The following is an 11,784-nucleotide window of genomic DNA, read 5'->3' on the forward strand; positions in this document are numbered from 1 at the left end:
TTGAGCTCTAAACATGTTCTAACATTCCTTAACAGATTGATACCGGCAATACTGAATGACAGTGTTGTCGATCACTTTGCAGATATGCTACTCTCCTAGACAAATGTAACCTGTGCTTTCCTTCTAACTTATTAAAACAGTTTTTTGTTCGAGTAATGTGCGATTACAAGACGAGCGAAGTCACAGTTTCTGTGTAGAACGTGATAGGGACTCCATCGAGACCAGTCTCTTGTTCAGTTTTAGTGATTTCGGCTGTTTCTCAACACCACTGACAATAATTACTATGACTCGTCTATGCAGTAGACACCTTTTGGAACATTATTCTTAAATGATGGCTGCAAAGACACGGAAGGCTTGGCAAAATAGCTCAGCCTATCATTAGAAAAGTACGCTGTGGCCTCACGAAAAGAAGGAGGTGTAAACATAATATTATAATCCTGAAAGAGGCGCTAGAGAAACACAATGAATATTACATTTACTTCCTGACAATGTAATAGAAATCAACCGTGAAGAGGATCTTTTCAACACACGGAGAGATAACAAATTCTCCTATACCATTGTTCACCAAATATATCTCTCAGCAACATCATCGCTGTAAAAAGATCCATGGTACTTTGATTATTATAAAATGTCTGCTTCTGTGGGGGATATCCAATGCAAAGCGAAAGAGTTCACTATTGTCTGCATAGGAAGTTATCAATTATCTCTATTCCGCATAATCAGAAACGGAATTGTGCCGTAATGAAAATATCCAATTTAACACGTTCTCTTTTTTTCTTTGACGACATTTGAAACTCCAAGTCTGTATTTGGGTGGCAGTGCGAACGTGTAACAGAAATAGAATCGAACGCAATTGTATGTACTCTGACGTGAGTCTCTGAGATACGTTATATTGATTTGTTTATTGACAAAGTTCGCTGCTTATTGAATTCAGGAGTTACTTCAAGTAATGATGCCCTCGACCAGTTTTGAGTACAGTACTAGAAAGGATTATCATCTTTTAGCGATTATATGTCATCTGTGTGCGATTTACCTTTACTTCTGAGAAGCAATCCTGAACAAAAGGAACAAAAGCAAGTAGAAGTCAATATAATGGAATCGTTTCATCGTTGTGTTGAGATTAGATGCTCCTGTTTAACTTTTAGAAAGTGTTAATGAAAGTGCTGCTCGCCCGTCTTACAGGTGTTCAGGAGTAACACTAAGCGATGAGTATACTAAGGCTGAAGAGCTTCATCATGTATTCTCTTCAGTTACAATGTGTGTAGCCCATTCAGCAAATGAAACCGTCTGTATAAAGCGCCTCAGTTGTGTCTAATGCTAACACCCTGAACCTGCCTTAAAAACAGGGTTATATAAAGACAAAACACCAGACGTCAGCAGCATATTGTACAACAAGAATTCCACTGACCGGGATATTGGAATTTCGTCGGTGGGAAGTCGCTTTTCAGCCACAAAGAGGAGAATGTCATTTGAAAAAGAGGTAGTCGATTTTTGGTTCGTCACCAGACCAGTGTTTACAGTATGGCAAGCATTTGGACTGGCACCACTGCGATGGGAAACGTATGCAAAAGCTCACTGCTTGGAGCAGAAGAAGATATGCAGAAAGCAGTTTCGGCCTGTTGCTACTCTCTGGTTCATCGTTACAGCGATCATAGCTTCATCACTTTCGTACAATCGTATTCGCTTGTACCTGCGTGTCTCAGTATTCGCCCCAGTTACGTATCTCGCACTGGAATTTACGGGAAGAATAAAACTGTTGTTGATGTTCGCCGTATGTGCTTCTGGCAGACTAAGAGGGCTTTTGTCTTTCATTGAAGCACTGAAGGTCGCAGATCGGCGACTCGTGAGAGTTAAATCAAAAATAGTAAAAATGTTGATACATGTCCTCTTCGTCATGCACTGTGCGATGGTAGTCGCCGTCTGGGTGACGGTGAATCAAGGCTACCAGGAGCCATATATTTGGATGCTGTTCGCGATCGAAGAATTCTGCAAGTCGTTGGTGACGATGCAGTTCGTGATTATGGTGCTGGAGCTGCGACAAAGGTTCTGCAGTCTCAACGCCGATCTCCGTTTATCACTGCCGCTGCCGTGCAACTCAGAAATGCGTGGGCTGCTGTGTGGAACCTCGAGACGATTGGCGCCAGCAAGAAAACTGCGGCAGCTGCGAGAAGCCCATGTGGCCCTGGCGCGCGCCGCCGAGTTTCTCCAGAGCCACTTCGGATGGCCGGTGGCCTTCGACGTCACCTACTGCGTGTGCGGCGCTACGTGCAGCGCTTACGAGGTCCTCATGATGACCGTGAAGCCCCGCTCGATCGTGGAGTTCTCCTACAGCCAGCAGCCGGCCGTCTCAGCACTGTGGTTCGCCTTCCACACGCTGAAACTGCTGTCGGTGGTGCTGAGTTGTGCTGCGACCGCCGACGAGACGGCAGCCACCGGCGCGTTCCTGCTTAGGGCCGTGGTGACGTCAGATCTCAGATGTGCCGACGTGGAAGCCTTTCTGCAGCTCACACTCCACAGCCCGCCACTCCGCTTCACCGCCGCTGGATTTGTCACACTGGACCGCCGACTGCTGGTCTCTGCGTTCGCTGCAATGGTCACGTATCTCGTTATCTTAGGACAACTATCTTCTCAGTAACAACAATGTACAGAGTACCCCTTACTAAGAGCATTATTTGTAATCGTACTCCTTACTAACAAGGGAACCTCGCCATCGCATCCCTCCCCTCAGATTTAGTTATAAGTTGGCACAGTGGATAGGCCTTGAAAAACTGAACACAGATCAATCGAGAAAACCGGAAGAAGTTGTGTGGAACTACGAAAAAAATAAACAAAATATACAAACTGAGTAGTCCATGCGCAAGATGGGCAACATCAAGGATAATGTGCACTCCAGAACGCCGTGGTCCCGTGGTTAGCGTGAGCAGCTGCTGAATGATAGGTCCTTGTTTCAAGCCTCCCCTCGAGTGAAAAGTTTAATTTTTTATTTTCAGACAACTATCAAAGTTCAGGCACTCACACATAATCAACCTTGCTCTCCAAAATTCCAGGACATGTTCAGATTTGCTTTGACATATGCAGGATTTGACGATCTACGCACGGAAAAATCTGAAAACGTTAAAAACATATGTTTTGACAGAGCACAGGAAAAACTGTGCGACTGTGAAACTGTTGCATGCATTTGTTGCAGTTTATGTGACAAACTCTTATGTTTTCATCACTTTTTTGGGAGTGATTATCACATCCACAAGGATGACTGTATATTATCATGCTAACTCGGGCAAGGTAGAAGAATCTTTTTACCCATTCGTCAAGTGTACAAGTTAGGTGGGTCGACAACATATTCCTGTCATGTGACGCACATGCCGTCACCAGTGTCGTATAGAATATATCAGACGTGTTTTCCTGTGGAGGAATCGGTTGACCTATGACCTTGCGATCAAATATTTTCGGTTCCCATTGGAGAGGCACGTCCTTTCGTCAACTAATCGCACGGTTTTGCGGTGCGGTCGCAAAACTCAGACACTAAACTTATTACAGTGAACAGAGACGTAAGTGAACGAACGGACAGATCATAACTTTGCGAAAATAAAGAAAATAAACTTTTCATTCGCGGGAAGACTTGAACCAAGGACCTCTCGTTCCGCAGCTACTCACGCTAACCACGGGACCCCGGCGCTCCTGAGCTGAAATCAACCTTGATGTTGTCTATCTTGCGCATGGACTACTCAGTTTGTATATTTTGCCTATTTTTTTCATAGTTCCACACAACTTCCTCCTGTTTTCTCGATTGATCTGTGTTCAGTTTTTCAAGGCCTATGTCCTTTTTAATTCAGGTGTTTTACTTTTTTCCCTTATTCCTGCATCCTGTAGGTTATCTTTGATTCCATTTAAAAATATGGCCCAATATTCTTTAATTTATTTGTCTAAGTTTGAAATTAATGTCCTCTGACAGCTTCTTAGACTCTTTCTTCTATCTTTCTGGTTCTGACCCATTTTCTAAGAACCTAGTTTTTATTTATATCAACTCTCCCGTTATCCGATAGAAAATTTTAAACTTTCTTCGTCTTTGACTTGTTTTGCGACAACTAGGAAGGTCTAGAACTTTATGTCTGTTCTTGATATGCCGTATTTCAGTTCACTCTTTCTAATACACGATTAATCTACTTTGACTTAACTTCTTCTTTGAATACTATTTCAGCAGATAGATCTTTGACTGTAGTATTTTCAGTTATTCTCTACGATAGTCTTGTCCATTACATTCAATTTCGTCTGTGCCAGAAATTTGTCGAATTCATATCAGTACTGTTATATCTTGACAAATACTGTACTTTCTGCAGAACATTCAGGAGGAATCCTTAGTCAAAGGACAGTTATGTTTAACTTAGCATGGTCCTTTTTAAATCAGTGGTTTTCTGTTTTTTTCGCACATTATTACTTGTGCGTAGTTCTCACCTTACTCTGGCCATCAAACTGACATTACAGCCATTTGTAGCGAAATCTGGAGTTTATTGAGAAATGCAAATCAAGATGGAACCCGACACCTTTTATACAAACACATCGTTGCCAGAATTAAAAAAAGAGAAAAGTAACAGGTAACATTTCGTTGGGCTCGCTGAGTCTTGAACGTCAGAAGTTATAGTAAGACACTCATGGCCAAGCCATACTCAATTACAGAGTGAAGTATTGTTGTTACAGTCTAATGTATTTTTTAGTGTTTATTATTCTCAAGATACTGGAACAAGCCAATATTATGAGGCGCTCTGCATTTTTCATTTATTTCAAGTAATGATTTCTAATGACAATTTTCAGTTCTTTAGTTTAAATCATAAGTCGTTAAAGCGTTTTTCTATTCATTTGGTTGAAAGCATTATGCGAATAAGATACTAATGGATCATCTTGCCATCGTCTTTTTTATTCATTTCTACAAATTTCCTTCAGATCACAGACGTCACACCGCAAGAAAGACTATCTGACGTGGGAGAGAAAATGAAGATGTCACAAAGTAACAGTACTCGTCGGAATGCATTCAAGGATCCGACTTAGGGTCTGAATGTGTTGACAATAAGCTGATAAGCCTCCAGAAGGTAAAGTCAGAACGCTTTGTCGGAAACAACACGCAAATCACTTAAGCATGACGCTCGATTGAGACATCAGTCGGGAAATACACCACTGAGCCGTCATTGCTCTCTGATTACTCATTGATCGACTGATACTCCATGATCTACAGCAGACTGCTCTGATACTCACTGAACTCCATCTGACTGCTCTCACTGGTACACTTTGATAACCCACCTGCTGCCCCTGCTTGCAGATTTGTTCATTTTTCTCCACTCTGTCTTTCAGGGCACTGAGTTTCCCATCTTACCGTCTTTATCATCTGTGGGTCCAATTTGCAATCTCATCCAACGAACAATCGACATTCGATAACGACACTTACAAGTCTTCATATAACGCCCAAAAATTTTCGACCTTGCGGCAGCTGGCAAGTAACTTGTGAATTCTCACACTTTTCTCATGCTGTGAAGTATCATTTCTCACCTTCGGTTGCAGGTTCCTTGCGGCTTGCACGCCGAGTGTTCTTATGAAAACAGGTGAGAATTCCTTCAAGTGCCTTTCTGCGCTCCTGAGTCGTCAAGGAGACTGCAGTCGAACAACAAGCCCGCTTGCTTGCAACGGGAATGTCTGCAACAGTTCACTCGAGTGAAATTTCCCAGCAGACTAAAACTGTTGCCAGACCGAGACTCGATCTCGGGACCTTTGCCTTTCGCGGGCAAGTGCTCTAGCGACTGAGCCATCCAAGCATAAGTCACGGCCCTGTCAGCCTCAATTCTGCCAGTACCTCGTCTCCTACCTTCCTAACTTCACAGAAGTTCTCCTGCGAAGCTTCATATAAGCGCACACTCCGCTGCAGGATGAAAATTTCATTCGGGAAACATCCCCAGGCTGTGGCTAAGCCATGTCTCCGAAATACCCTTTCTTCCAGGAGTGCTAGTTCTGCAAGTTTCGCAGGAGAGTTTCTGTGAAGTTTGGAAGGTAGAAGACGAGATACTGGCAGAATTAAGGTTGCGAAGACGGGGGTAACTCAGTCGGTAGAGCACACAATTTTAATCTGCCAGTAAGTTTCGTATCGGCGTACACTCCGCTGTAGAGTGAAAATTTCATTCCAGCTCTCTCGAGTGCTTAAGGTGCTCCGGATCCGGCGGCGTGCTTGTGCTGTTAGATTTTAAATGGGACAGCCCTTTTAGAACAAAGCGACCACTTCAGTTATACTGCACCTGTCCGTCTTCTGAGCGTTTCTGGAAATTCTCACATTGTCCAGGTGTGGCTTACGTGGAGCGCTTTTGTCCTGAGCGTCTGACAGCTAGTTGCCGGACTTACAGACAAGTGATTTTTTTTTCTCTGTGGTGGCATTTCAACACAGCTGACGGCTTTCACGAACAGGATTCTGATTTTAATAAACACTGTTTCTTTTGCAGCATTGTAGTTGTAAGAGTTACTATATTTCATAAATCAGAGAATTGTATACCGGTTCTCTGAAAATGAGGTATCTATAAATTTTTAGAAAACATGCTATATTCAATTATGAAAACAAATAGCCATAACAACTGAGTCAGTAAATATGGAAGAATGCTCGGAATTTTTGGGTATGTGTATTGAACTGGAATTCTCAAACAATTAATTTCAGCTACTTTTTCTCTTTGTATAACTGCCAGTCTTGAAAACAAACGGATCAACTTGCTGACTTACTTTGCATATTTCCATGTCTTCTGGAATAATTTTCTGGGTTAACTGACGACTCAGAAAGAAACTATAGACTGCAAAAACAATAGTAGTAAGAATAATATGTGCTGTTCACCCGCTGTTGTCATGTAGGTACCTCTTCAAGGAATTCGGCATTTCAACTGCACCATCAAAAATATATATATTTGCTAATGAAACTAATAATAAATAATCTATCATAATTTGAGAAGAATAGCGATAGCGAAACCTATAGCACTAGACGAAAAAATGACCTTTATTACCCATTAGTAAATCTGACAGTGGTACTGAAAGAAGTTCAATACACAGCAACGAAAGTTTTTCATCATTTGCCCAATATCGTAAAATGTCTGACTGTAGCAAAAGTAAGTTTTAAATATAACTTAAAATCATTTCCCCTCGACAACTCCATCAATTATATGTACGAAATTCTATTTAAAAATTGGTAGCCTGAAAAAACCACTTGTTTTTGATTGCCCTCATGTCTCAAATCTGCCGCTGGTTGTAAGTCAGAAGGCAAGTGCGTAACGCGCCATCTACCATGAACTGGTGTTATCCTCCGGCTGTATATACGAGCGACGCGCACAGACGGGTGTGGCGTGTGTATGAGTCTAGCGGGGTTCAACGAGTATAATGTGAACTGGAGACAGTGGACTCTTGTTTGCGAAAGGCGAGGTTTTGCTGCTTACCATTATGCAATTCTGTTTTGAGGTTGGCAAGTAAAACTTGAAGAAAATTCAAAACACATTCATAGGACTTATCGACCTGGAAAAAGCGTTCCACGATGCCAAAAGGTGCAAGATGTGCCAAATAGTGAGAAAAACTGGGGTAAGCTACAGGGAAATCCGCGAAACATACAATGTGTACAAAAACCAAGAGGGAACAACGAGACTGGAAGACCAAGAACGAAGTGCACGGATTAAAAAGGGTGTAAGACAGGGATGCAGTCTTTCGCCTCTGCTTTTTAGTCTATGCGTCGAAGAAGCAATGACGGAAATAAAAGAAACGTTCGTGAGTGGGATTAATATTCAAGGTGAAAGGATATCAGTGTTAAGATTCTCGGGTGACATTGCTATCCTCAGTGAAAGTGAAGAAGAATTGCAGGATCTGTTGAATGGAATGAACAATTTAATGAGTGTAGAACATGGAATGAGAGTAAATCGAAGAAAGATGAAAGTAATGAGAAGTAGCAGAAATGAGAACAGCGAGAAACTTACCACATAATTAGCGATCATAAAGCAAATTAAGTTAAGTAATTCCGCTACATAGGCAGCAAAATATCCAAAAAAAAATGGTTCAAATGGCTCTGAGCACTATGGGACTTAATATCTGTGGTCATCAGTCCCCTAGAACTTAGAACTACTTAAACCTAACTAATCTAAGGACATTACACACATCCATGCCCGAGGCAGGATTGGAACCTGCGACCGTAGCGGTCACGCGGTTCCAGACTGAAGCGCCTAGAACCGCACGGCCACACCGGCCGGCAGCAAAGTAACCGATGACGGCCGGAGCAAGGAGCATACAAAAAGCAGAGTACCTCTGGAAAAAAGGGCATTCAGACCAAGAGAAGTTTAGTAGTATCAAACATAGGCCTCGATTTGAGGAATAAATTTCTGAGAATGTACTCTTGGAGGACGTTATTGCGTGACTGTGAGACATGGACTGTGGGAATACCGGAACGGAAGAGAATGGAAGCAGTTGAGATGTGGTGCTAAAGACGATTGTTGAAGATTAGTTGGACTGGTAAGGCAAGGAAAAGAATATATGGAAAACACTGTCAAGAAGAAGGGACAGCATGATTGGGCATCTGTTAAGACACCTGGGAGTAACTTCCATGGTACTAGAGGAGGGCCGGCCGGAGTGGCCGTGCGGTTCTAGGCGCTACAGTCCGGAACCGCGCGACTGCTATGGTCGCAGGTTCGAATCCTGCCTCGGGCATGGATGTGTATGATGTCCTTAGGTCAGTTAGGTTTAAGTAGTTCTAAGTTCTAGGGGACTGATGACCTCTGATGTTAAGTCTTATGGTGCTCAGAGCCATTTGAACCATTTGAACCAAACCAGACGGAAGACTGGTGACTGAGAAAATGAAACTTTGTACGGCAGGGAACTAAGTCTGTACTGAAGTTTATGAGCTTGGCCAGTGAATGGAAGGAAGAAGCCTTTGGTTAGATAATGATGATGGATGATTCATGGCATTGAGAGCTGGAGCAAGACATTTTGAAAGCCGGCACTTGTTGTGGCTGGTGCCTTCAGGAATGTGGGTCATGTTCTGCGTTCGGTGGCTACGAATTACAAGGTACTGAAGTGTTATGTTACTTTGCTCTCTTTAACGGAAGTCGGTGTCTTGAACGCTGTTTCGAATAACGGATGTCGAAGGCTATCTTTATAAGTCTGATATATCCGCACTCCCGGTAATGAGATGGTAGGACTTGGTATGCACTGCTACCGGTCATTCGGAGGATTTGGTTTCCTTCCTGGACATATATTAAGATTCAGGAGTTATTTCTGCACAGTTGTTATATGTACACTACGTTCTAGATCAACTATTACCACGCTCTCCCCGTTTACTGAATGCATTTGCTCCTATAATCGGGGTTGAACACAGCAGTCATTGCAATACAAATCTGTAATTTATTGTTGATCTAGATAGATTTCAGCTGCAGTATAGCAATCATCAACGCTAGATAGTAAGACACACAGGGATCAAACCTCTTAAGTGGGTACAAGCAGTTGTACAGCTTAAATATTACATGACGAGACAAACACGCCATTTAAGAGCGACAGACGTATCTCAAAACACACTGAGGCTGCTGTTGACTAATTTAACGCAGCCAGCTACAGTGTACCTCAGTGTGAAAATATTTTCGCAACAGAGAAAAAAATTGTAAAATACGCAATCAAAAAAACGTGCAACAGAAAACACAGAGTAGTGCAACAGCCCTCTGGCAGTGGCAAAAGACTCCGATATGGTTGCCGTCGTTGCGAAAACAGCCCAGCGCAGAATTGTTATGCCGTTGCTCCATAGCATTCACTGAAACCACGCACGAGATGCATATCTGCTAGCAGTTCACCACTAAATCTATCATACTGCTGAGTATCAGTGTCCTCTAACTCTGTCGGAAAGAAAGAAATCGGAGACAGAACCAAGCCAGATGCAGTATCAAGACACACTCAATGCAAGTTTGACCGCGACGAATATAGCAGGCATTATTGTTGTAAACAGCAAGTACGGTCAATGAATGGAGCAGTTTTGCTCTCAAGCTAGACACACAGCGTATACTGTTGACGTTCGCTCTGTTATGCAGTTTCTTCAAAGTAAGACAGACACAAAGATAAATTGGGGTAAGAAATCAAACTAAATGCAATTACTCTCTAACGAACCTCTGGGAACCACGAGTACCTTGTATCAAAATACTCAGAAAATATCAATGAACAGTCTCCGACATTTTGTCGTTGGAATTCAGGTTCATCACATAACCCCGTCGATCCCAAAAAGGTTTCGAGACTGGATTTGAAGTTCCTAATATATATATTGCTGAAATAACGCAGAACTTCTTGAGAGTGTTACTTGGCTTTTATTGTTTGACTGCGTCCACAATACACAATCAAATCAGCAATCACACAAAAACTCACAAAATAATTCCAGGAACCAACACAAAGCGATCAAATACAAAAACTAAGAATAATCAAGGAACCAAAGGAGTTCCGTGCGCAGTCATACTCCGCTGCGTTGGAACGTCTCTGCTTTTAGGGCGACCACTCGAAATCACTGTCGGTCGCCATACAGCCTCCCTGCTGAAAGTGCGGAGCACCCGGGACGTATGGGTACTTGAATCGTACCCGCCGACCTGCTCGTGTATGAGATACTTGCACGGGCGATGTTTGCTGACTAGACGGTGGAGGCACAAGAGAAATAGTTTCCTACGATGTCCTCGGTGCTGGCTTGTTTGTTGGGTGAGGTACTTCGTTACCGTCAGCAGGCATGTAAGCTGGCTTGACTCTTTCTATTGACACCACTGATGACTTCCCACTGTAGGAGATTTCAATCGTATGCGCGTTTCGGCGCAAAATTTCGTAAGGCCCCGAATACGGTTGTTGCAATGGAGGTTTGACGATGTCTGATCTCAACATAATGTGGGTACAACTGCTCTAGTCTTTGTGCATGAAAGTTGGCTAATGTTCATGCCTAGTGCCTGGAATTGTCCCCAGACGCGAAACTTGGTTGTCGTAACTGCGCTATGAAGGTAGGTGATGTATCAGACTCTCCTGTCTTAGGACTCCTGTCTTCAATTAAGTCCACTGGGAAGTGGATATTCTGGCCATACACCATTTCTGCGATAGACGTGCCGAAGTCAGGCTAGTAAGCATTGCGCCAACCAAGTAGTACCAAAGGCAGAGCCTGTGTCCATTTATCTTCATGCACACAAGAGCTGCTTTTAAAGTCTGATGCCTTCTTTCAACCATACCGTTGCTCATGGAAGGATAACTGGTTGTTTTGTGGTGGTTCATTCCACACAGCTTGGCTAACTGTTGAAGTAAGGTTGACTCACACTGTCCCCCTCTATCCGTGGTAACATGTATAGGACATCCAAAGCGCGCTATCCACACACCCATGAAGGCCTTTGCAGTCGTTTCTGCTGAAATGTTCGCTATCGGAACGGCTTCCGCCCAACAGGTATATCGATCAATTACCGTAAGAAGGCAGCGGAAACCATCTGAGGGCGGTAATGGACCCACCAAGCCAAAATGGACATAAGCGAATCTTTCGCAACTGTCAGGATAAGTCCCTAACGGAGGATGGGCGCGACGACCCACTTTGTCTCTTTAGCAGGCCAAACATTCTTGCGCCCATCTCCTGCATTCTTTGCTTACTCCGGGCCATAAGAAACGTTCTGTCACCAGGCGGACCGTGCTCCACATGCCAGGAGGGCCAGATCGTGTATCCTACGAAATGCTCGTCTGCAGTAGTCTGTTGGCACAAATGGGCGCTTTCTATCTGTAGAGACGTCGCACCAAACTTTG

The 11,784-nt window shown here is 43.3% G+C and overlaps 1 protein-coding gene across 1 annotated transcript; it reads left to right on the plus strand.

Moving 5' to 3' along the window:
• The first annotated feature begins 1,906 nt into the window (after positions 1–1,906).
• On the plus strand, positions 1,907–2,635 carry LOC126455981 (putative gustatory receptor 39b). The gene has a single exon (XM_050091738.1). It carries the CDS (start codon positions 1,907–1,909, stop codon positions 2,633–2,635), a length of 729 nt encoding a protein of 242 aa, XP_049947695.1.
• The last annotated feature ends 9,149 nt before the right edge of the window (positions 2,636–11,784 follow it).

The sequence above is a fragment of the Schistocerca serialis genome, chromosome 2 (assembly GCF_023864345.2).
Source record: "Schistocerca serialis cubense isolate TAMUIC-IGC-003099 chromosome 2, iqSchSeri2.2, whole genome shotgun sequence".
NCBI lineage: Eukaryota > Metazoa > Arthropoda > Insecta > Orthoptera > Acrididae > Schistocerca > Schistocerca serialis.

Coding starts and splice junctions, on each gene's coding strand:
- LOC126455981 (XM_050091738.1), top strand. CDS start 1,907: ATGGTAGTCGCCGTCTGGGTGACGGTGAATCAAGGCTACCAGGAGCCA.